Genomic DNA, 24,891 nt, shown 5'->3' with positions numbered 1-24,891 from the left:
TAATAAAGTCAGTTCATTCATTGGTGGATGTGGAGTGTTTAGGACGATGATTGGTGATTTATAAAGTTTTTTCATCCACATTAGAGGTCAAATCGATCATTAAAAGTTTATTCAGTGGAATATTAATCATATGCTCGTGTCTAATCAGTAACACGAGTAAAATGTCTAGTGTTCCAGTGCACTTTTAGTCTTGCAATTTTTGTTCTTTGTGGCACCCTGGTCCAGGTCCACGTCCTGGAGGAACGTTGTTTCATTTCAGTATGTACTTGTATAGAGCTGAAATGATAATAAATCCTCTCTTGGACTCTTGGACCACATCACTGCCAGTACTTTTCACCTCTGTGTGAAGCTTCTCGGCAATGAAAACCCTCTTCATAAAGCTCCAGATGAACAGTTTTATGCTGTTCTTTTACTTGTTCCAGTCTAACCTGCTCTGGTTCTGATGTAGTGATTTATTTATTCATTTTGAGCATCATACAATAAATAAAAGGAGCCTAATAGAGAGTCGACTCCCAATGCGCACATAAAATAACCGATTCAAAGAACCGACTCGTTCCTAAACGACACATGACCAGTGAGCGACTTTTCTTTTACACTTAAAGAAACTTTCACTTTCAATTCGTCATGATAAAACTGCACACAGAGCACACACAGCATAAGCTTACACACACACACACACACACACACACACAGCATAAGCTTGCACACACACACACACATAGCATAAGCTTACACACACACACACACACACACACACACACACATAGCATAAGCTTACACACACACACACACACACACACACACACACAGCATGAGCTTACACACACACAGTCGGAGCTGCTATAATCAGATCGAGCAGAACCCGAACAGAACCGCCGACACTAAACTATGGACTGGATATTATCTGCTGTTGGCAGTGATTGTGGGAGCGGAGACCCTGGTCATGTTCGCACTGCTCCACACGTTCAGCTGCGATCTGCACACGGTACGATTTACCCCACACGATGACAGGATACACAACACAAAAGTTTGTGAACCCCTGTGGAATGAGGAGGATTTTTTGCATCAGTTGTTTGTTGTGTGATCAGAATCTGATCTTCATTTTGATATAAACATCATCCTGCATAAACTAAAAGCACACAAACGACTGTATTTAACTTTTAACCTCTTTATTTAACAAAGTGATTAATCATTTACATCCAGGGTTGAATAAAGTATGTGGACACTTAAAGAAACCCACAATACCAAGGAGGAATTTCAGACCATTCTGGGTTTTCATGCAGTAACAGTTCTCTTGAGGTTGTGCCACACCTTATTGTTTGGCTCAAGATGTGAATTATGTACTTAGTTTTTCTGAACCACATTAAAACGTTTATTTACTTATTTATTATTAATTTTTAAACTATTATTAAGGTCAGGTGAAAGAACAGTGTGAACTTCCAACTGTTAAATTGTACTATTTTTTATTGATTGGTTCTTTTAGTTTGGTAAATTTGGTCTTTCATTTTCTTTCTTTCTGTCCAGTGCTTGACCACATGACTTGTCCTTCTTGTCTGTTTTTTCTTCTTTATTTCTTTCAGAATTTGTACCTTTCTCTTCTGTTGTTGTTTTAAACTTTCCTCTATACTGTCTGTCTTAATGTTTTGTTATTTTGCTCTTATTCGCTCTATATTTGTTTTTATTTTTCAATCCTGCCTCATTTGTTGCCTTTCTTTCCTTCCAATCTAATCACACTTCCAATCATTATCTTCTTTTTCCTGTACATTCACTTAACATCAAGCCATAGAGGAAAAGTCTTGGGATTAATGAAGATACAATCCTATATTCTCATAATGCATCACTGTTGGAATTTACTTCACTTTTACTTTCACTTTGTCAGACCCGGGACTCTCTGCACCAGGAGCTTTTTCCTGTCGAGTGTCTGTATGAGGGCGTAAATCCAGCAGATCCGGCAGTGGTGAGCTGCAACCAACTGATCCAGGAACTGCTGAACAGTGCTCAGAAGGTAAGAAACACGAACAGCATCAAATATCAACAAGCTTAAGATTAAAACTCTCAGTCTGGCTGAATGACATGTTGTTTTATTCTACAGAGACTCTTGCTGGACGTCCACAACTCCCTGTGGAGCGATTTAGAAGGTAAAACACAGACACTGTATGATTATTATATTGTATAACAAATTACTGACGTGGTTTTTACTGGTGTGTTTTACAGAACACAACGTTACGCAGATATTCAGACCTGCAATACAGGTTGGTGCCAGGCCGGAGCTGAATCAGTACCAGTACCTGCAGGGAACAGGTTGGTGGCTGGTATAGAAGTAAACCGACATGAATGTGATATTAATAAATGGTTTAAAAGCTTGAATAACAGTCCCATCGCTGTCCTATCACTAGGTGAGTTCCAGGACGACCTGCTCACACTGGAGCGTCTGAACTGGGAAGCCCTGGGTGGACAGAGCAGCCAGGAGGGCCCGATGCGCCTCAGTCCCGACGCAGAACTCATGGTGCCGCAGAACGGCATCTATTTCGTTTACTCTCAGGTTCAGTTCGAAACTTCAGGACTGGGATTTGACCCACAGTTCACGCACTGTCTGATCAAGAGGAAAGTGTCACACCCAGAGCCGACGGTTCTCGCCAAAGCCGCCGCAGGTCCGCCTTTCGACTCAGGTTGGAGCCTGTTCTCCGGCCACCAGGGGGCGCTGTTTAAACTGGAGAGGGGCGATAGGCTGTCACTCTTCGTGAGTAATATGGGCGTTGTGCGCTTCTTCCCAGAGACCACATACTTTGGGGCATTTAGGATAGACTGATACCTTCTTATAAATCTAGAACAACTTCAGCCACTCATAATGAACTTTAGCACCCGGAAAAATCCAAAACCCGGCTACGAATGGCAATGAAATTAAGCAGGATTTTTCTAAAACCCACCTCATGTGTGCAAAACATACTTACCGTTTGATTTGGTTCTCTCAAAGATGCTATAAAGCACTGCTAAACTAACAACACAGTGGTTGTCTCCTAAACACTGTTACTCACTTTTACCTCCTTTATATTATTATATTATTATTATAATGCTACAACACACGTTGCCGCTTAAACCGAAGTATATTTTCGACCGCAGTCTTCTCATTATGTGACGGACCTTCATATTTAATTGTCGTGTTATTTAGTGACCATCACGGGTTTTCCTGGCCGAGTCCCGAACCACACCGTGTTAGTGACCTTTTGCAGCGCACTATTAAGACACTTTAGTTCTCACCATGATTAGACTTGCTTGGAACACACCTGATACGACCATTATCTACAAAAAAAACCTCATAAAAACTGGACCCTGTCATCCAAAGCAGCAGTTGGTGTTTACCCGCTCCGGCATCACATGGATGTGTGGTGTGTGTGTGTATATGCATTCCATTCAAATAATCCCTAAAGTTGTTTAAAGTAACACATGAAACACCAAGACCGAGCCAGAAACTTCCCACGGAATCCTGAATTTATTGTTAGTCGTATAGAAATGCAGATTTGACAAATTAAAGAACTATGACTATATAAAAAATACATGAAGGTGAAGAAGGTGGGGGGATGGGGTATATTTTATACAAATAAGAAAAAAAGAACCACATTAATTCAAATAAACACAGGGACTATACAAAACGTACGAACAATAAACCCAAAAGAAAAATCAATCAATCAACTTTAGAAACTTAGAACAAATTCCATGTTAAAAGAATAAGGTGTACAGGACGAGCTACTAAATCCATGGTGTGGACTTAAAAATATCGTACAGATGGTGATCGCATGTGTAAAAAACAGTTACAATAAAAAAAAAAAAACACTCCAGTCGTGCATCCCGCTCCGTTAGAATCGGCGACGCTTGAAGTCCACCGGCGGGCCGGGGCGAGGGAACGGCAGAGGGAGACCGCCCGGGTTCGCTCCGGTTCCCTGTGCATCAAACGGACAGAGGAATAAATTAATCTACAGTTTATCATCAGCCAGTCTAAAACTAGAACCTAATCGATATCAGGGTGATCACACTGACTGACTGAGGTTCTGTAAACTTGCTGATATACAGTAGATCAGATGTTTTTATTCAAATAAATAAACATTTCACTTCTGCACAGGCGTCTCTTCTACCAATCAACAGAATCTCGCGCTGGTGTGCTAGCCGAATATCCCGCTGCACCACCTGGGTGCCTAATTACAGCTTATTTTTACCCAAGTATTTAGACCAATTGGGGTTGGGATCATTAAAGTGTTATTAATCGTTTATACCAATATAAATCCTGTAGCATTTTGTGACATTGTTATTATTATTGAGAAGCTTCACTATGTTCCAAGTTTGTAGTTTCCATCTTTTAAGTCTTTGTGACTGAACTCTTCGACTACTTAATTAAAACTCACGTGGGAAGAGATATTTTAGAGCTTGTTGAGTCTAATTTACAAACGGTGATGAGTCCTGTGTGATTGAATCCTCATGCTTACTTAAAATAATCTAAGGTCTATATACTATCGTATCCGTCAGTATTTAAAAACAAGTCGAGGGGTCGTCGTGTTACCTCGTTAGGCATGTTGGGTGCCGCCTGTGCTGTCGCATTTCCTCCCATTGGGTTCCTGTTCATGGGCAGGCCTTGACCTTTGATTAGAAAGAGGGTACAGGGTACAGAGGGTACAGAGGGTACAGGCTTTAGACAGGGAATTCAGTTTAACTGAAGTAACACTAGCATTAAAAAAAACATGCAAGAACGTGATGAAAGATAAAAGAACGAGGGCTACGTTAACGTAAATTCCCAGGCATTCGTCAGCCTTAATACAACTAAACCATCAGATAAATACATAAAAAAGATGAGTGCGCCTCTAGTAAATGACTAAAATTAGCAAAACGAGTAAGAACAGGAGTGAAGTGTGAGCAAAAGCTGAAAATACTGCAAAACGACCGTCGTACTCACCTCCCATGTGCATCCTCATGTCCTGCTCCCTCTGTAACACACAGCACGTCACATCATCATGTCAATGTTCCTTAAATACTGAACATCATCTGTTCATGTTTACTGGTAAGTCTCCGCACCTTCTCTGCGAACGCTCCGGCGCCCTGCTGCCTCCGCAGCATCTCCTCGGTCTGGGCGCGGAGCTCGTCCTCCCGGCGGCGCCGCTCCTCCTCCTGGCGCATCTCCATCTGCTTCCTCTTCTGCACCTCCTGGTTGTGCGCCTCCTCCATGCGCCTCAGCTCCTCCTGCCTCCTCAACAGATCTAAGAGCAAAAAAACACACACAATTAGACTCAGGAACACGATATAAGAGGTGTGTGTGTGGGGCAGGGGGAAAGTGCTGAGTTTTCTGAACTCACCCTGTCTCATGAGCATGACCTGGTGCTCGTGTTGTGCCGAATCCATCTCCTGCTCCAGCTTCTCCTGCGCCTCCTTGATGTTTCTGTCCACCTGCTCGAACTGCTGCTTCTCCATCTCCATCAGCGCCTTCCAGCGCATGGCGTACTCGTACTCGAACGAGCCCGGCTGGGCGAAGCGCGGCAGCTGCTCGCGCTCCCTGAGACGAAGCGAGAGAATTATATATACTGTATAATAATATAATTGCATTTTTAATTTATATTTTATGCTATCTCTCTATTTTTTTTGTATATACTGGGGGTTGGCTGTCAAAACTGGCAAGAGGTTGGCGCATTTAACACTCACTTGTGGTACTGTGGGTTTTTGCCGACCATCCTTTCGGGAAGCCCCTCTTCTTCATCCAGCTGCTCCATTGGCTCAACCGTGACTGGACGAGGAAACCTGCGATTAAACCAACACGCCACGTCTCAGTCGAATCGTCCCGCCACAAACAAAATGAAACCTGCACAAACCACACGGTGTGGAACTTACGTGGTTATCAGAAGGGCGCCGTCAGAGCATCGGTCCAGGGCTTTCCTAGCCGAGGGCTTGTTGGCGAACTCCACGATGCCCTTCCCCGTGGGCCGGCCGCGGTCGTCCACGATCACGATGGCGCGCTCGACGGGTCCGAACAGGGAGAAGGACTCCTCCAGGAGCTCGTTGGAAATGAACGGGGGCAGGTTCTTCACCGACAGAGCCGCGCCGTGAGTGGCGAAGCGCACGCGGATCTGACGGCCGCGGAAGTGCGTGTTGTCCAGCTCGGCCTTGGCGATGTCGGCGAGCGTCTTGGTTTCCTGTAAATAAAACAGGACATGAACTACAGAACTCGAATGATACGTTGCTACAGCAACAGTGCTGACAGACTGTACTATTATAGAATTTATTTATCATCTAGAACAACCACTTTTTATATGCGTATATGGCCTGGTCCTATCGATTTTTAAGACACCCTGCCATTCTGCTTCCTATAATTGGGAGCATTAGTGCGGTTTGTTAGTGCCGGAGACGGAGGGGAAAGTACCCGGTGCAGAAGACTAATAATTTCTAATAATTCAGCACTAATATGTCCAATAGAGCCCTAAAATGGTCTCCTCTGCAGGAGCTTTACCTAAAAACTGCACAATAATGCGACTAATGAGTGTATAAAGATTGATTTTCAAAGCGGAATGAATCTAGGACGTCCTATACTCTGGACTACTGAAAATGTATTTATTTATTTGGGTTTTAATGCCATGTTTAACACATATGTGTCATTTTATGGCAAAAAAGGGTATTATGTTTTTTTTTAAAAGACAATAAGCTCTGATTGATGCCTATAATTGTAGAATCTGATGAAGATCTTTAATAAATAAAAAGCACGACCGATGTTCTCACCAGCCGGATGAACCCAAAGCCTCGGTCCTTGTTGATGAAGATCTCGGAGGGTTTGCCATATTTGGAGAAGAGTTTCTCCACTTCTTCCTCTGTGGTGCCGGTAGGCAGGTTGCCAACAAACAGCCTGCAGCGCTGTGTGTACGTTTTCTCACCGGGCTTCCTGAAGTTCTGCAGGTCAATGGTCAGACCAGAATCTGATAAAGACAGAGAGATCAAGCAGGCATTTTAGAGAGTGTGTGATCTAATGATAACATGCTGAGCTGAAGCCTTAAGTCAAGTTTAATTTACAACATACAGTATTTAAACAATAACCTGCTCTAAACCAGAAAAACCAGAATATGATTCATTTATACAAACCCTTTACATGTCTGTTTGATCTGATTGATTTGATCTAGTTACAGCACATTACTGTCGTATATTTGTATATGCAACATGGTATATAAAATACATCCCATCCACACTACTCAAAAAGCTTTAAAGACTTCGGTTGGTATTTGTTAGATCAGAGATGTGGCATCATTTGGCACACTTTACCAAAACAAATCAAATACATAAGCTGACAGGTTCTTACTGAGGCTGGCCTGCGCTCCGGTTTCAGCGTGCTGCCCGTTGCTGTCCATTCCTGGCTGATTCCTCTCATGCTGCAGGTTCTGCTGCTGTCTCGGCTGGCCGTGGTTGTGCTGACCTCCTCTGTTTCCTTGCATCTAGAACACAAAAGCACTCACATTAAGAAAAATTATAATATGTACGATGAAGAGAGTGGTCCGTCTATGAACCAAAAGGGCATAAAGGATGTTTACGACTTACAAGTCTGCTTAAATTAGCCAGCATTATGCAGCCATACGAAGACGCTCCTGCATATGTAGTTATGCTACATTTGAGTCGAACAGGAATAATTTGCAACCTAAGCACATTCGATGCCTCCATCAAGGCTTGTATTTAGATCTGACCTGTCATTGAATGCAGCAGCACCCCAGATCTCCAGATGGGATCCTTTTGAGACTCAGACAACAAAAGAGCAGCTGGACGGTTCACTGATAGCAGGGGGGTGTTTAATAAAAATTAAAAACTAAAACTTGCTGAAACTAAAGGAAATAAACTTGCTTTATAATTCTGTTAGTCGTTGATATAATAATGTTTCAGATTTTAATACTAGTACTGTTCTACCACCCCTCCCCCAAGTTAATTACTTATTTAAATGAAATTATTCAGCAAGTTTAGAAGCAATTAAATTGTTGTTTAATACCAACAATTGTTAAGTCATAATTGGCTTCTCATTTGTGTGCATATAAATAATATCGATATTTAAAATAAACACATCCACTATTGTCTGCACCCAGTTACAGATATGGATCCAAACTATGCGAATGAGAAGCTTTGATTCAATGCACAACAGGCAATAAGACACGTATATAATTGTATAATCGATGTCACAAACAGAGCAGCAAATTTTATTTAAAAAAAGATGAACACAGGATCGCGATTAATCGTGCAACCAATCAGCTATTATAACTGTAATGCTAGGATAGATTAGCTGGAGAGCTAACAGTTCACAGGCAGCAATAACATCCGGCCAGGCAACACACGCATAAAATACATAAGTATTTACAATAGAATAGAAATATATATATTTTTAAAGTTACTAAATGTGTGGTTATTTTAAATAATGAATTTAATGAGGTTACTGATGTGCATCTATGGCGATTGTTAGCATTGTTGCTAATGCTAGAGGGCTATTTTTTAGCTTGTTAGCTACAGTATTTAAGATAAATATTTTCTAGCAGGGTGCAATTAAACTAAGTATACCATTCAAACACGCTCAATACCGGCTGCAAATAATAATATTAATAATTAAATAAACATTTACCTTAGCTTATGTTATGTTATTGATGTAAAACCGGCCGTACACGCACACTGTAGCAGCACCGACCACAAAGGAGACGGTGGAGGGGGCGGGACACTACTGTGAATAAGCGCTTTCGAGCTGCTCATTCGCTGTTGAAGAGGCGTCAACTCTTCTGAAACTAATTTTGATTGGTCAAACATACAGTCAATAATGTGAAAGACTGCAAATCACGTCTTTTTATTGGATGAAATCAGTTTTAAACCGTTTAGTGAAGCGCAGAGCCGTAGATAGAGAGAGTTGCGACACTCCTTGATCCCGCCGCTACGCGGTCACGTGGTTTATGTAACCCTCCAATAGTTCCAAACAAACCCGGCGCTGTCATGTTCTCATATGGGACAGGCAGCAGTGAGTGAAATATTAAACGCTAAATAATAAACATTTGTACAATTTCTGGGTATTTTCAACTGCGTTTACATTTACTGCATCTGCTTTAATATCAATTTGGTATATGAAGTGGAAGATTGATGTTTATAATGACTTAATAGGTCGTTCTTGTTAACACACAGTACATTATATTAGCATACATTACATAATGCGATATCATTAAGTAGTAGAGACAATATACAGTACAGAGATTAGACAGTTTTTTATGTTTTGTTTTTTACATAAACTAATCTCCCTTCACTTTCCTGAGGATTCATAATAATAATCATTTTGGTTAAACACTAAGCCATGTGGCTGGATTCATAAGGTTTACCTGCACTGAATGAACAGATTCATAAACACACTACCGTACCAATACCTTTAACATTATAGTGCAGGTACATGAAATAGCATTAATTCATGTCTTATTTCATGAGTAAGTAATAATTTATTCCTACATGTAATACATGAATTAATTCATAATTAATATGCACTAGTTCATTTTGTCTAATGTAAGTGGTGGACAAGGTACACAAACCATGTAGTTGAGTTGAAGTAGAGATATCCAAGGTAACATATTACTCCAGTAAAAGTAGTAGTAAAAGTAAAAATACTCTTTACCTCCACTAAAGTACTAAACTAAATTTACCTTCAAATGTACTTAAGAATGAAAGTAAAAGTATAATGATTTATTATGGCTCTGATGTTTTATTATCATTTCTGTAACAAGACTCTTGATTAATCAACTTTTAATTAATCAATTTTAGGTGAAAAGACTCTAGTGTCAATAATTTAGCTTAGCTGACTAAGCTAAATTCAGTTATACCTATTAATTAAGATAAACATGTAACATTTAGTGCTGAGCAAATGCTAAATAATAACAGTATTACGTATATTAATGACATCAAATTCATTATTTTTTTTAAAACAAAGCAACAAACAGCTAAAAATGCTTGATAAGTAGTGGAAATGAATGGGGCTCTATGGGATGTTTGGAACTATACAGAGCTCCACAACCCGGAAGCTGCACAGAAAATATGTCCCGCCCCCTTTCCAACGGTTCCCTATGGGAGTGTCGCCACTCTGTTCTCTCTACCGCTCTGGTGAAGCGTTACCAGAAGGCTGTGTTCCAAACCAAATATCCTATTACAGTACTTCATAGTGTCCCTAGGTAGTACACAAGAAATAGTAACGTAGTTACACTACCTTGTGTCTGATGTGTGATATAAGACGAGACCTTACACGTAAAGCTTCAGGTTGCGCCTCTCCGTGGTGAAAGTAGTCCATGAACCTCGTAGGGGTTTAAATCGTGACGTTATCCTGGTCAGGGTCTGGGTGAATCCGGAGCCAGACACACTAGGCGCAAGGCAGGAATACACCCTGGACAAAGTGCCAATCAATCACACATTTACCAAGTGACGCACTAAGTCAGACATAGCGGCAATTTGGGCCCAATTTGAGATTTGAACCTTGGGCATTGAAGCCGTGTGTCAACCATACTATTTCACTGAATGACCATGTGGCCTTCCTTCAGACACTGGAGGATTGATTGGCTATTCTAAATTGCCCAAAGATGTAAATTGCCCAAAGATCCAAATCACTGCGGAACACACTGCGACCCTGACCAGTCTGGTTAGTAAAGTTAGTTAAGCATATTTTTTTTTCTTTATTCCCCTTAAAATGCCATCCTATCCAGATACCAAAAACAAAACAAGTCATTCCACCTACTGCACGCTTTTTGGAATATACAGTCTTTTTTATGCCACTGTCGCCCTCGGGTTGCTCAACAGGGGTTTTTGGTCTGTTGGCCCTGGATTCTAAGTTGCTTTGAGACAATGTCCACTGTAAAAAGCAATTGACTTGACATAACACATGATCAAAACACTTTTAAATTGACTGTTTTTTTATTTGGTGGCAGGTTGGGATTGAACCCATGTCCACATGAGTTTGAAGCTGTTCAGCAACCACACTACTGATCTGTGTGCCCATGTGAGCTTCAGCTTGGTATTACAATTTTCCACCTTCCAAACATGTAGAAGGTGGATTGGCTATTGTAAATTTTCCCTGTGACGTGTGTGCGTATGCCACTTGACACACTGCAAACGTGCCCAGGATCAAGTGGTTCAACCTGTCCAGATGCTGATGAATGAGTCTGATGCTCCTCTGATCCAGTCCAGCCCAAACTCTCAGACCGAGGTCACAAATACGGTAAATAGGAACGGAGCAGGAACGGTACGTTGCCAGCGTTTGGTTACCTCACCAGTCCGCGTGTCCCGGGATGTCTGGTCTGGAACGGCGTGTCTGGAACGCTCGCGTTTTTGCGCAAGTCTCCGAAAACGCACAGCACGTTACCGTACCGGGACACACGTCCAGCGCCGGTCCATGCCACCCGTGCTGCTCGGTAGGACCAGCAGAAGCATGGCGGTACAGGGGAACGGGAGCTGCCCGTTGTGCGCGTTTCCAGAGGCGGGTACCGGGGAGAGATCTGCCGCCGTGGTGGCCACTCTGGCCGGGATTCTGATCTTCACCATCGTGGCGGATGTCGTGGGTAACGCGCTGGTCATCCTGTCCGTCTTCAGGAACAAAAAACTGCGCAACGCGGGTAAGGAACACCAAAGTCACCCAGGCGTGGGGGTCAAGCCCCAGCAAACACGGCACCACCTATACACCTGCCAAGTTAAATAACAGCAACAGAATTGAACTGGAATGTATAAATATACATTTATTTAAAGTTTAAATTTAACACCCAGAGTGCCAAATCAAGCAGGAGGCTTAGCCAAAAATCTAATGAATGTTTCCCCTCTTTACCCTGAATACAGCAGTTATCCAGATGTGTTTTCTGTTCTGAATAATGAACCTGACAAGTACTGAGGTGTCCAGGTCACCCAAAATGTGTAGATCTCATCCAAAAAAAACCAAAACACTGTGGTTGTAGTAAAGCAGCCAATCCAACTTCTGCATATTCATGGAGGGTTTGAAGAACCAGAGGAAATGTGGACGAGAGACAAACACATGACACCTTTCACACCTCTCACACATAACGACTGTCTGTGGGGATCGAACCCGGGTTCTCAGAGCTCCTGCTAAGCCGCAGCATATACAGTACATCCCCACTTATAGTAACCTACAACTTAAACCCACTCTCTTTGGGTTGAAGTTCACAGCAGGCAGTGTGGGTGCTGCACAGCTCCAGGGTTCTGTGTACCTGAGTTTGTGCCTGACATCAGATGACTGTCTGTATGTTCAGGAGTTTGATATGTTCTCCTAATGTCTGTGTGGGCTGCCCCTGGGTGCAAATTGAGTGTGTGCCCACCGGACTTCAACTGGGCAGCGTTTTGTCTGTTCGGACAGCAAAGCAGCCCCAAATCTTGATGCTTCCTCCACCATACTTCACAGAACTTAATGATAATTCTTGCAGAAACCCAGTTAACTTTTTTAGGTTGTTTATATTCATTAAAATCTATTGTGCATTGAGAGTGAACAACTGTGGCAGTGCTAGCTCAGCATTGACCCATCAGAAGGGCATGAGTTTGCATCTCTTCAAACAATAATCCACTGTTAACTTATACAACATGCAGTCATGCAGTATATAGGCTGTATTTGTTTCACTGTCCAGCTTTTATTTAGTGAATCTTGCAGGGTCGCCTTTTTTCCGAGCAAGATGCTTCTCATCACCTAGGTAACACCTGCACCCACGTATACTGGCATGTGGGTGGCAGTGGCACAATACCACAATGCAAGACATCAGGCAAGAGTGTCAGATAATATTTCCAGTTCATCACGTACACACACGATAGACGCACTTTGTAGGTAGGAACAATACAATGAAATTCTGTTGTAGAAGTTGGGGTGTCACGTTACACTGCACCCATGAACCTGAGAGGATAAGGGCCTTGCTTAAGGGCCCAACATTGGCTGCCTGGCAAACTCACAACCCTCTGATTGAAAGCCCAAATACACTTGATCAGTCCATGTAGAGAACACAAGAGAAACCTTGATGTTTGTCTTCCAGAGGGGGTTTGGATACGACAGGATAGAACGGTATGAAGTACAGAACAGATTTGATATGTAGTTTCAGGGCGGTTTGACCGGGACAGCCAAAGACGGCACAACACTAGTTAAAAATATAATAAAGAATGCCAGCATAAGTGCCGGTGAACAAATTGGCTGGACCTAGCCTGGCATCACGGTTAAAACAAAAAAGCCAGGAACAATTTGGGAAACAGGCCGTAATAATAAAGGATCTCTTCCACCTGGAGCGAATTAACGCTCAATGAGGCGCAGAGACTGCCGGTTAAAGGAACCAGTCATCTGAACCTCCATGCCTCCCTTCTGGCCATTAGTGGCATGGCATGTGGGCATGATACTGCAATCCTCCCCCTTCCCTGCTGAGCTACACAGTATGGCCATTATGGTTTATTAGTCTCTACCACATCCACGCTAACAGCTGCGTATAGAAATGTGAATCTCATAAAAGTCCCGCTGATAATGCCGAGCTCGACCAAGCCATCATCAGACTGAGTGCGATATTACCACAGATCCCCGTCAGCTGGTAACCTGGGGGTAACACGTTCCATATTTAAAGAGACGCTGAAGAGACGATCTCACCCACAGAGAAGCAATTTGCACCGAAGCTGCCGTTTCTTCACCCCTGCTGCTTCCTGAATACCAATCAATCCCGGAGCCAGACTGAAATGGATTTTCACCAACGTCCCTGTAATCCAGGCCTGAAATAAACGCTAATAACGGCTGAATGGTGGGAACGTTCGGCGCAGGTCTGCCGTGGTGCGCTCAGGTGAAACATGGCAATGAAAGGTCGTACAGATTACTGTTCGTTTATTATTAACTCATTATCACGCAGCAGATTTGGTCATGTGTTCCCTCCCAATCTAGTCATATCCAATTCCCTGATTTCCACTTCTAACCGAGGAGGGTCGTGACTATAACACACGCCCCCTCCGACACGTGTCCATTCACCTGCACCAGGCGGGTATCTGATCTCCACTATCCCCCATCTCTGTGCAGCACCATCGATCAAAAAAATATATACTGTATATATCATCATACTGTACATATCTTACAATCTACTTGTTTCCAGTTTCCTGTTGCAGCCCTATACATCATGCGGTCGCCATTCGAGACAGAACATCGGCGTAACCAGAATACGGAGGTTACGTGAAATGTAACAAGCAAATGTAAAAACATAAAACTAAATATGAACTCCTGTAAAACTTCCCAAACACCACGAACACAGACGGTGTAATTACAGAGTAATAAAACCTCGTTTGTTCCCACACTTCCTTATTTATCATATTTATCGTCCCCAGACTTCACATCCCCTGCAGGAGTGCGAGAGACAAGGCTTCCGTTCTTCCACGCGGGTGCGTTGGGGTCGGCGCGGCCCCGCGGCTCAGGGAGACACAGTGAGGAAGCACAGTGAGATTATTTAGATAAAAACATCTGATTAGAAAATCTCTGTCGCTGCAGTCTGGTGTTCGTCAAGGTTAAAGACGTTTATTCTGCTCAAATCTGCCTCGGTGTATTTTTATTATATTAATGATGCATTTTCTTTCTTTTTCTTCCAAATTAGTCATAGCCAGTTAGTCTTCTGCTGCTGGGGGTTTCCGCTGCGTCTGCGGAGTGTATATTAGCCTGACATGCGCTCCCTCTGATGCGTACTTCACCCGTACTTTAGTGGATATGCGCAAGAGGTCGGTCTCAGACATGGAGAGTCACGCGCTGACCTCACTTTCACTTCTTGTTTATTTACTGTCAATTAGTTACAACATGTGTGTACATACTTTAGGCCACATTACCAGGGTATATGGATATGACTATATTGCAAGAAAAGAGAAATGTATAAATAAAATGTAAAAAGTAATAAAATTTAATAAATTATTAATATTAAATTTGCCGCTGCTCTTTCTTTCTCCCTCAGGTAACATCTTTGTGGTGAGCCTGTCTGTGGCGGACCTGGTGGTGGCGCTGTACCCGTATCCCTTGGCCCTGCTGGCCATCTTCCACGACGGCTGGATTCTCGGCACTGTGCAGTGCCAGCTGAGCGGCTTTGTTCTGGGTCTCGGCGTCATCGGTTCGGTCTTCAACATCACGGCCATCGCGCTGAACCGTTACTGCTACATCTGCCACACGCTACAGTACGAGCGCTGCTACACCGGGCGTAACACGTGCCTGTGCGTGGGCCTGACGTGGCTCCTGAGTGCCACCGCCATCCTGCCCAACTTCATCCTGGGCTCGCTGACCTACGACCCGCGCGTCTTCTCCTGCACGTTCGCACAGACCGTCAGCTCCTCGTACACGACGTGCGTGGTGGCGGTCCACTTCCTCATCCCGCTGGCCATCGTGTCCTTCTGCTACCTGCGCATCTGGGTGCTGGTGATCAGGGTGAAGGGGCGTGTCCGGCCGCGACCCTGGGCGCGCTCCGCCGATCTGCGACACTTCCTCACCATGTTCGTGGTGTTCGTGCTCTTCGCCGTGTGCTGGGCGCCGCTGAACTTCATCGGTCTGGCCGTGGCGCTGGACCCCGCCCGTGTGGCACCGAAGGTACCAGACTGGCTCTTTGTAGGCAGCTACTTCCTGGCGTACTTCAACAGCTGCCTTAACGCCGCCGTGTACGGCCTTCTGAACCAGAACTTCCGCCGCGAGTACAAGCAGATCATCCTGTGGTTGTGCGCACCGCGGGCGCGGCTCTCTCACGGCTCCCAAAGCCACACGGAGGCCGTCAAGAGCAAACAATCACCGGGTCCGACCAACTACAACCTGGTGGAGGCTCACCTGTAAGTGAGGAAAATCATAGATCCAAAAAACGAGGGTTTTAATCTCTCTCTCTGGTGGAAAAAGCAGGCAAACTAATATTTATAAACAGCTTTGGTTGTCAGAATGGTCGTCTGGTGGACATTTACAGAGCACAGACGTCTGTGTCGTCCACCCCACTTCAAAAACCCAAAAAACATCCATATATAGGCACTAAATACACCCTCAGTACAAGCTCAGGCTGGTCATGATGTACTGTGTTTTAGCAGTTTTTTTATAAAATGAGATCTCAGTTTTGCGTATCAGGCTTCAGGGAAGGATCAGATCAGCATGTGATTTGATCTTTTTTCACGGCCTCGGGTCTCCAGTCTGACAGAGAAAGAAAATGTTTGTTCTAATCTTTCCAAAATATCTCAGAGACTCTCTGACAGTCTATACGCTTTGGGTGGTGCCGGGGGTGGAAATTGCCCCAAGTGTGAGTGTGTGTGATGGACTGGCGACCTGTCTGGGGTGTTTCCTGCCTTTCGACCAATGAATCAGACCCACCGTGACCCTGACCACGATACAGCGGCATTAAAACAGGCAATAAATAAATGAAGGAATGAAAGATATGTAGGTATCACGTCAGTGGTTAAGGCACTGGGCTAGCGATAAGAAGGTCGCCGATTGAAGCCCCACCACCACCATGTTAGACCCCTGAGCAACAAGTTTCTTTAGATAAAAGCGTCTGTTAAATGCTGTAAATGTAAACGGAGAAGTCAGACTGTTACTCTAATTTACCAAATAAGCTCATCATTTTCTATACAGATTTTTATATGTATTTTATATGTATATACAGTATGTACATGGATTGTTTTGAAATGTACTTTGTAATTGTGTCTTTTTTATTTCTGTGTGTGTCATTGCATGAACTGATGATAAATACTAATGATCACCATTCTTTTCCAAGTTCTGCTGATCAGTTTTTAGCATGATTATGAACTGTTTACTACGTCACATGAGACCTGAACAGCTAACAATGATGTACTGTATGTAAACAGGTTATTCTGTCATTAATTTCTGTCCTGTATAATACAAAGTGAAACAAAATGTCTTGTTGGGATGCACTTTCTGAGAACAATTCCTAATTTATGTAATAAAAACATATTAAAGGAGTAATTTGTCCACAGTTTGTTCCTTTTAAAAGTTACATAACCACTTGCTTTGTTAGCTATAAGATAGGAGACACAAAATTGGAACACACACTCCTTTGAGTTCTTTTAAAGGTGTATTGTAGGTTTCTAAAACTGTTGCTTTTAAAAAATACAAACAGCAGCTTAGATTAATAAATTGGTGGTATAGAAAGTTTTATAATGCTACATTTAAAGCATCTCGTCATTATTGATTGACTCTAGTGACTTATATGTGCTTATATAAACAGGGCTAGTTTGCACCCATTACTGGATGAGAAAAAAGAAACTGCATCACCTTAAAGCTGCATTAATACTTTTGACCCAGAGGATTTATAGAAAACCCTGAAATAAAGAAATAAAGACTTAAAATTTGCGAAAGTTAGACAAAGAATGATTGAACGACGAATGAAGAATCGTGTGTGCGCTTTGTCTCCCTCTTGTGTCCACACTGAGTAATTGCAACTGCGCCACGGCACTGTGATCATGTGACCGCACACGGAACTAAACCGTTGGAGCTACAGCAGCATCATATGAGCAGGTTCACGCTGCTTTGTGTTTTAATTTAAAGACAAATATATACATATTAAGGCTTTTTTCCATTAAAGTGAAGATGCAGAGCTACGATCAGACTTCGCTCAGCTCCAAATCCGGACCGATTACAGACAGCAGAGGGTAAATATACACTTATTTTAATTGAATTAAAAATGGTTAGCTTAGCATATTAGCTACAACCCTGTTTACTTATTAATTATAGCGCTACAGTGCAGATCTATAAATCATAAACACCCATAGTACTGTGCAGGGATATGCATTATAAATCTGCACATTGACAGTGCAGATTTATACGTTACAAACATCCACAGTTACAGTGCAAATAGATAAGTAAAGCAGAACTGGTTTTATGAGATAATTAAATGTAGGTGTTACTAATAAATTGGCTAGTAATTATGTATATGTATATACATAAGAATATGTATGGATTAATTAATTGATTACTAGATTTGACCAATGAAACTGCCATTATTATTATAATTATTATTATAAGAGTTTCTATGTCATACTTTCTTCTTTTCTCAACAGGAACGATGGATCGTTACTATCGGTACTTAAGACCCTGTTGTTTTTTACCATCCTAATGGTCACGCTTCCTATTGGACTCTACTTTGCGTCAAAGTCATATTTGTTCGAAGGTACGCTAACATGCACCCACCATCCAGACAAAATGCCAACTCAGAGTGACAAATCCTGTCGGATCTTGGTTCTAATGTCAGTAACGTTCGAGATATTCCCGTCTCTGACTATCTGTTTCTGTCCTCTCCTCTTCACAGGTTCTCTGGGTTACTCCAGCAGCGACAGCTACTTCTACGCCGCCATCCTGGCCGTGGTGGCGGTGCACGTGGTCCTGGCGCTTTTCGTCTACGTAGCCTGGAACGAGGGCTCACGCCAGCGACGGGATGACAAGCAGGACTGAATGGGGGGGAGTAAAAATAAGATTAAGACAGGAAGAGGGAGAGAAAGAGTATAGGTGAAGTGAGGTGGAGGAATCTGAGAATACGATATCAGAACGGAGGAGAGTTCTGATACCGAGAGTGTGTACTGACGGTGTGTGTAAATGTGCTGTGTGTCCTAAATCATCAAACGGAAGATCACCAACGGGTGCAGAGTGACCTGGGATACGGGGTGTGTGTGTGTGTGTGTGTGTGTGTTGAATGATGATTTAAGATAGAAGAGCGCCAATAAAACGATTTAAAATATTATAATAAGCAGCAAAATTTCACAGCTTTTAGTTCTTAATGGTGCAGATATTTACAAAAACAACAAATTACCAAAAGAATGAAGTTAAAACACTTAATTGGACTTATTCCACGTGTTAAATCTGGTTAACCTTTTCGACCTGGACCCAAGCGTACTGGAGGATGACTGGAATCCGTCCCGTTGTTTATGGTTATGGTGGCATATTTGCTCTCAGCGTCTGGTGCAGGATGCCATCACACCTCACCTCTGCGCAGTCAGAAACACACAACAACACATTAAATACAGTACCGATTTTGGTACCACACGATACGTGAATCCACAGACTAACAGACGGCGCAGAGAACGAGGCGTCCAACACCATACAGTAATGATGTGGTACTGTTTCCTCCGCCGAGTGTTCTATCATTGTTATACCAGTTTGTAATGTGTTTGATTCAACAAATAAATTAATAAAAATCTACCCAATTTGAAGAAAAATGCATATTTGAGTTTGTTCCCTATAAAGGACGTGTTCGATTTTTAACACGCAACCATATTTAAATTAGAATTTTACTGGGGAGTGGGGGGTACAAACTTTTGCACAAGTCTGTATTTATACCAGACCATAAAAAATCTCTTACAGGTTTCTAATTGGCTGCCAGTCGATCCAGTCAGTGCTTGGCCACAAGTAACCAATCTGTAATGTAATTAAAGACTTAAAATTTGAGGCTGCGAGTGTCTAGGGGGGCCAGCAACCCAGTCCTTGGTAGGTGCACTTGTCTCAGTGCCAGTCCCATGTATTTATACAAGGAGGGGGTTGCGTCAGGAAGGTCATACGGGGTCACAAAAGTCAGGAAGGTTATGTAACAACATCACAAACAAGCTCCAAAAGGAAAGACCAACAGGATGAATTAGATGCCTTTCTGCCTGACATCTTTTCCTTCCATATCTTATTAAAGTTTGACTAAATGGAAATCCTGTGAAAAGCTTTTCCAGCTGAGTGGGAGCAACAAAGGGTGAAACAACTTCATACTCACATCATCATTTAAAATGAGATCTTTGGGTGTCTATTTACTTTTGGCCATGTTTAATCGGGTCCCTTGGAAACCACCCCGGCGTTTGTTAGCCGTAGTTAAAAACACGCAGTAAAAGAGGCGTAATCGGTGATGAGAGGAGAAAAGCTGCAGCGGAGTCTGAGCGCTCGGTGTGGAAATTCTGAGCGACTGAGCGTTTTTAACCACGTCTGTTGTGCTGTGGGTGATCACATTCTCTCCACATCACCTCAGTGTCTGCACTGAACCTACACACACACACACACACACACGGACGCCGAGCGGTGGGGTTTCGATTATTTTTGGTTGTGGTTGCTCAGTGGTTGGGGTTCTGTTCTGACCACAGGAGGAGTGTGAGTTGTGAGGACCGGCACCACTGGACCCCCGAGCTCCTAGCTTCTCAACTGGTCCAGGGAGTGTGAGCTAGTACTGTTTAGGTGCTCCAAGCAAAGCCAGGGTTTCTCAAACCCCGCCAAAAAAAAATGGGTCACAGAGAAAAATAATACTAATTAAATAAACCTGATCGCAAACGCCCCCTTGTGGAGGCTTTATGTTACATCTTGTAAATCACATTGAGAGCAGATAAAATTAAATGCATTGTTTGTAATGCTATTAAATTTCAGGTCCTGCAGGTACGTTTGAGCTCACATTTGTGGTGGAAAGCGGTCCTGAGGTCTCGCCACAGATATTTGACCGAGGACCGGAACCATGACCCCCCTTCACCACTCAAAAAACATCAGTTTTGTTCATTAAAATGACCGAAATTCACACTGATGGCGTTTAGCGTTCTCGTCCAGAAATGTTTCCTCAGTAAACTTCTCCTTTACTCTGGTACAAACAGACGACGGTCTGAGGACACAAAGCTGTTCCTGCTAACTGATACCGCTATCAGACGAGGCCTGGACAGTCTGGGGCTAGATCGTGGTCAGGTCAGGTGTCCACATATTTTTGGCCATGTGGTCAAACTCCTAGCTTAGCATTAGCACAGGATTTGAGCGCTCAAATGAGTGCCTTGGACTCGTGTGTGTGTGTGTGTCCTCACTCCAAACAGGCTCACTTCCTGTATTTTGGTTGTGTAACCGTAACCAGTGTGATTCACCAGCTAGCGACCGTTGCATAGGAACCAGAGTTTCTCCCATTGTGCGGACCGGAGTAGCGTCTCCGCTACGACTCACCGCGGCTAATCCACACACTCACAGAACACGTCGTAAAAACCTCATTTCATCTACACTGTATGGAGACGTTGGAGACTTTGGAGCATGTCTGTGGGAATTTGTGCCCGTTCAGTCATTGGCATGGCTGGACACTGATTAATCAGTCGGTGTTCCGGTTCATCCCAGAGCTGTTGAGTGGGGCTGAGGTCAGGGCTCTGTGCAGCACACTGTGCTGAAACAGGAAGGGACCTTCCCTAAACTGTTGCTGCAAAATCTGAAGCATTACATTTTCTTTATTAGATTGATTTATCACACCAGTTAGCAGCTGTGTCTGAAACACATGGCTTGAGTACTTAGAAAAGCTGTCCCAATACTTTTCTTTATGTAGTGTATTGAAGAAACAAAGTTATCCAACACCCATATCACCCTTAAATTAAATGTCATTTACCTTCATGTTTAATGAGCCGAATGAAATTGATAAGCTCATTCAGCTAATAAAACACAGACATGATTGATTTCAGCAGCAAGTTTTAAATTTATTATCAATTCATATGTCCTCATTGGTTCTCTCCAGGTACTCTAGTTTTCTCCTCACCTCCTAAAAATGGTTAACAATGTCAACAATGTCCACAGTCAAGCGAGTTTTATATCGTCATGCGCTCAGAGGCTGCCAACCGATCACATGGCATCAGAAGAAATAGGAGCAGCCTGTGATGCTCACATTACTTGTGTTCCAACTTCTGATTCCAAATGTCATCAGACCTGGAGCTCTGCCCAGTGTGTACCAGCACAGAGTGACACCAAACCCAGTGCGACCCTGATTACATAATAATAATAATAGTAATAAAAATACTACTACTAATAATATTAAAACAATTGTAATATAAATTAAAATAAAATAAAAATAATACATTGATGATATAACAGATAAAATAATAAATGAAGCCATTATTATTATTATTATTATTATTATTATTATTATTATTATTATTATTGTTATTACTATTGTTATTATCTTTTTATTGTTACTATTATTATTACTATTATTATTATTGTCACACTGCTAGCCTCGGTGTGCTCATATGTGCCACGCCCCTCTTCTCAGTGAGCACACTCACTCCTGCCATGCCTCACTCCTGATTGGTCCCCCTGAGCAATCAGCCCCAGCTGATCCTAATCAGGGACCATTTATAAGGAGAGCTGAGGAACAGGCTGGCAGGGGTTATTTTGGTTTATGGTGGTTATTTTTGACTTGTTTGTGTTGGACTTCCTCAGGTGATTACTTTGGTTTCTTTGGACTCTGGTTTGCTCTGTTTCTTGCATTTGTTTGTAGTCAGTTCCTAGTTTGTGTTCCTAGCCTGTGTTTAGCCAGTGTTCCTTGCCTGTGTTTAGCTAGTGTTCCTTGCCTGTGTTTAGCCAGTGTTCCTAGCCTGTGTTTAGCCAGTGTTCCTAGCCTGTGTTTAGCCAGTGTTCCTAGCCTGTGTTTAGCCAGTGTTCCTAACCCGTGTTTAGTCTGTATCCCTAGTTTATATTCCCAGTCCGTGTTCCCAGTCTGTGTTCCCAGTCCGTGTACCTAGTTCATGTTCCATACTCTTGTCATTCCCTTGTTTAAGTCTTTAATAAATATCTTGTCATACATCTCTGCGTGTGTGTCCGCCCCCTTTGTCTTGTCTTTGTCTAGTCCTTAGCCCCACCGTGACATAATAACCCCTCTTCAGGGACACAGCGAGATGTTTAGTGTTAGTAATTTTCCGGAGTTTGACTCCATGAGGTTCCCGCAGACCTTTGCACTTAGTAGGCCAGCTCCCTATGATGGAAGCAACCACAGTGTTGAAGGATTCCTTCTGCAGAGCCGGCTCTATTTGCAGTACCTTAGCGATCCTCAGCCCACTGAAAGACAGCAAGTGCTGTTTATGATGTCTCGGCTGAGTGGTGCAGCTCGCAAATGGGCTAGGTGGCTCTGGACTGAGAAGGGAGCTGAGCTCAACTCAGTGCAGGGGTTTGAGGGACTCATGCGAGATCAATTTTCAGATGCTCAGGTTCGGGTGAGTCCTTTGCCAGGTCCGTCTGTTTCCGTGACTCGTGGTCAGTCCAAGGCGTTTGTGAGGAAAGTTTATGACTGTATCCTGCCTGTTTGGGTAGCTTTACGTTCTCCAGTGTTTTCGCAAGTGACTTCGGACACCTCTCCAGGGTCCTCACCGTTGTTTCAAGGAGTTTCTCAAGGATTTTTGCAGCTGACTTCGGACGCCTTTCCAGGGTCCTCGCAGCTGAGCGACGTTTCTCCAGTGTTTTCCCAAGTGACTTCGGACGCCTCTCCAGGGTCCTCACAGCTGAATGACATTTCTCCAGTGTTTTCCCAAGTGACTTCGGACGCCTCTCCAGGGTCCTCACAGCTGAGTGATGTTTCTCTAGTGATTTCGGACGCCTCTCCAGGGTCCTCGCAGCTGAATGACGTTTCTCCAGTGTTCTCCCAAGTGACTTCGGACGCCTCTCCAGGGTCCTCACAGCTGAATGACGTTTCTCCAGTGTTTTCCCAAGTGACTTCGGACGCCTCTCCATGGTCCTCACAGCTGAGTGATGTTTCTCTAGTGTTTTCGCAGCTAACCCCGGACGCCTTTCCAGGGTCCTCGCAGCTGAGCGACGTTTCTCCAGTGTTTTCCCAAGTGACTTCGGACGCCTCTCCAGGGTCCTCACAGCTGAATGACATTTCTCCAGTGTTTTCCCAAGTGACTTCGGACGCCTCTCCAGGGTCCTCACAGCTGAGTGATGTTTCTCTAGTGTTTTCGCAAGTGACTTCGGATGCCTCTCTAGGGTCCTCACCGTTGTTTCAAGGAGTTTCTCAAGGATTTTTGCAGCTGACTTCGGACGCCTTTCCAGGGTCCTCGCAGCTGAGCGACGTTTCTCCCGTGTTTTCGCAAGTGACTTCGGACGCCTCTCCAGGGTCCTCACAGCTGAGTGATGTTTCTCTAGTGTTTTCGCAGCTGATTTCGGACGCCTCTCCAGGGTCCTCACAGCTGAATGACATTTCTCCAGTGTTTTCCCAAGTGACTTCGGACGCCTCTCCAGGGTCCTCGCAGCTGAGCGACGTTTCTCCCGTGTTTTCGCAAGTGACTTCGGACGCCTCTCCAGGGTCCTCACAGCTGAGTGATGTTTCTCTAGTGTTTTCGCAGCTGATTTCGGACGCCTCTCCAGGGTCCTCACAGCTGAATGACATTTCTCCAGTGTTTTCCCAAGTGACTTCGGACGCCTCTCCAGGGTCCTCACAGCTGAGTGATGTTTCTCTAGTGTTTTCGCAGCTGATTTCGGACGCCTCTCCAGGGTCCTCGCAGCTGAATGACGTTTCTCCAGTGTTCTCCCAAGTGACTTCGGACGCCTCTCCAGGGTCCTCACAGCTGAATGACGTTTCTCCAGTGTTTTCCCAAGTGACTTCGGACGCCTCTCCATGGTCCTCACAGCTGAGTGATGTTTCTCTAGTGTTTTCGCAGCTAACCCCGGACGTCTCTCCAGGGTCCTCACAGCTGAGTGACGTTTCTCTAGTGTTTTCGCAGCTGACTTCGGACGCCTCTCCAGGGTCCTCGCAGCTGAATGACGTTTCTCCAGTGTTTTCGCAGCTGACTTCGGACGCCTCTCCAGGGTCCTCGCAGCTGTATGACGTTTCTCCAGTGTTTTCGCAGCTGATTTCGGACGCCTCTCCAGGGTCCTCGCAGCTGACTCCGGACGCCTCTTCACCAGGGTCCTCGCAGCTGACTCCGGACGCCTCTTCGCCAGGGTCCTCGCAGCTGACTCCGGATGCCTCTTCTCAAGGGTCCTCGCAGCTGACTCCGGACGCCTCTTCTCAAGGGTCCACGCAGCTGACTCCGGACGCCTCTTCTCAAGAGTCCACGCAGCTGACTCCCGAAGCCTCTTCGCCAGGCTCACCGCAGCTGACTCCCGAAGCCTCTTCGCCAGGCTCATCGCAGCTGACTCCCGAAGCCTCTTCGCCAGGCTCA

General features: G+C 44.0%; 4 protein-coding genes across 4 annotated transcripts; 3 read left to right on the top strand and 1 right to left on the bottom strand.

Annotated features, from left to right (window-relative positions):
* Positions 1-712: 712 nt before the first annotated feature.
* Positions 713-4,112, top strand: tnfsf10l4 (tumor necrosis factor (ligand) superfamily, member 10 like 4). Its single transcript, XM_062988618.1, has 5 exons — positions 713-985; positions 1,880-2,005; positions 2,093-2,138; positions 2,215-2,301; positions 2,397-4,112. Exons 1-5 carry the CDS (start codon positions 812-814, stop codon positions 2,807-2,809), a joined length of 846 nt encoding a protein of 281 aa, XP_062844688.1. The 5' UTR covers positions 713-811; the 3' UTR covers positions 2,810-4,112.
* Positions 3,472-8,694, bottom strand: nono (non-POU domain containing, octamer-binding). Its single transcript, XM_062988617.1, has 10 exons — positions 8,618-8,694; positions 7,322-7,454; positions 6,751-6,944; positions 5,869-6,170; positions 5,683-5,778; positions 5,340-5,536; positions 5,062-5,243; positions 4,943-4,973; positions 4,553-4,629; positions 3,472-3,938 (listed from the first exon to the last, which is right to left on the bottom strand). Exons 2-10 carry the CDS (start codon positions 7,452-7,454, stop codon positions 3,855-3,857), a joined length of 1,296 nt encoding a protein of 431 aa, XP_062844687.1. The 5' UTR covers positions 8,618-8,694; the 3' UTR covers positions 3,472-3,854.
* Positions 8,695-11,437: 2,743 nt separating this feature from the next.
* Positions 11,438-15,817, top strand: mtnr1c (melatonin receptor 1C). The gene is made up of 2 exons (XM_062989152.1): positions 11,438-11,621; positions 14,958-15,817. The coding sequence occupies exons 1-2, from the start codon at positions 11,438-11,440 to the stop codon at positions 15,815-15,817; spliced, it is 1,044 nt and encodes a 347-aa protein (XP_062845222.1).
* A 1,654-nt stretch (positions 15,818-17,471) lies between these two features.
* On the top strand, positions 17,472-19,194 carry vma21 (vacuolar ATPase assembly factor VMA21). The gene is made up of 3 exons (XM_062988707.1): positions 17,472-17,634; positions 18,043-18,152; positions 18,291-19,194. The coding sequence occupies exons 1-3, from the start codon at positions 17,573-17,575 to the stop codon at positions 18,431-18,433; spliced, it is 315 nt and encodes a 104-aa protein (XP_062844777.1). The 5' UTR covers positions 17,472-17,572; the 3' UTR covers positions 18,434-19,194.
* Positions 19,195-24,891: the final 5,697 nt, after the last annotated feature.

The sequence above is a fragment of the Trichomycterus rosablanca genome, chromosome 26 (assembly GCF_030014385.1).
Source record: "Trichomycterus rosablanca isolate fTriRos1 chromosome 26, fTriRos1.hap1, whole genome shotgun sequence".
In the NCBI taxonomy this organism is placed as follows: domain Eukaryota; kingdom Metazoa; phylum Chordata; class Actinopteri; order Siluriformes; family Trichomycteridae; genus Trichomycterus; species Trichomycterus rosablanca.
Note: the sequence above shows the minus strand (reverse complement) of the source record. Positions and strands in the feature narration are given on the sequence as shown.

Excerpts from the sequence above, each read along its gene's own strand:
- tnfsf10l4 (XM_062988618.1), top strand. The coding sequence starts at position 812 with ATGAGCTTACACACACACAGTCGGAGCTGCTATAATCAGATCGAGCAG. Across the intron at positions 2,006-2,092 it reads TGCTGAACAGTGCTCAGAAG|AGACTCTTGCTGGACGTCCA; the intron begins GTAAGAAACACG and ends TTTATTCTACAG. Across the intron at positions 2,302-2,396 it reads CCAGTACCTGCAGGGAACAG|GTGAGTTCCAGGACGACCTG; the intron begins GTTGGTGGCTGG and ends TCCTATCACTAG.
- nono (XM_062988617.1), bottom strand. The coding sequence starts at position 7,454 with ATGCAAGGAAACAGAGGAGGTCAGCACAACCACGGCCAGCCGAGACAG. Across the intron at positions 6,171-6,750 it reads GCTTTGGGTTCATCCGGCTG|GAAACCAAGACGCTCGCCGA; the intron begins GTGAGAACATCG and ends TTTTATTTACAG. Across the intron at positions 3,939-4,552 it reads CACCCAACATGCCTAACGAG|GGAACCGGAGCGAACCCGGG; the intron begins GTAACACGACGA and ends TTTGATGCACAG.
- mtnr1c (XM_062989152.1), top strand. The coding sequence starts at position 11,438 with ATGGCGGTACAGGGGAACGGGAGCTGCCCGTTGTGCGCGTTTCCAGAG. Across the intron at positions 11,622-14,957 it reads CAAAAAACTGCGCAACGCGG|GTAACATCTTTGTGGTGAGC; the intron begins GTAAGGAACACC and ends TTTCTCCCTCAG.
- vma21 (XM_062988707.1), top strand. The coding sequence starts at position 17,573 with ATGCAGAGCTACGATCAGACTTCGCTCAGCTCCAAATCCGGACCGATT. Across the intron at positions 17,635-18,042 it reads CCGATTACAGACAGCAGAGG|GAACGATGGATCGTTACTAT; the intron begins GTAAATATACAC and ends TTTTCTCAACAG. Across the intron at positions 18,153-18,290 it reads AAAGTCATATTTGTTCGAAG|GTTCTCTGGGTTACTCCAGC; the intron begins GTACGCTAACAT and ends TCCTCTTCACAG.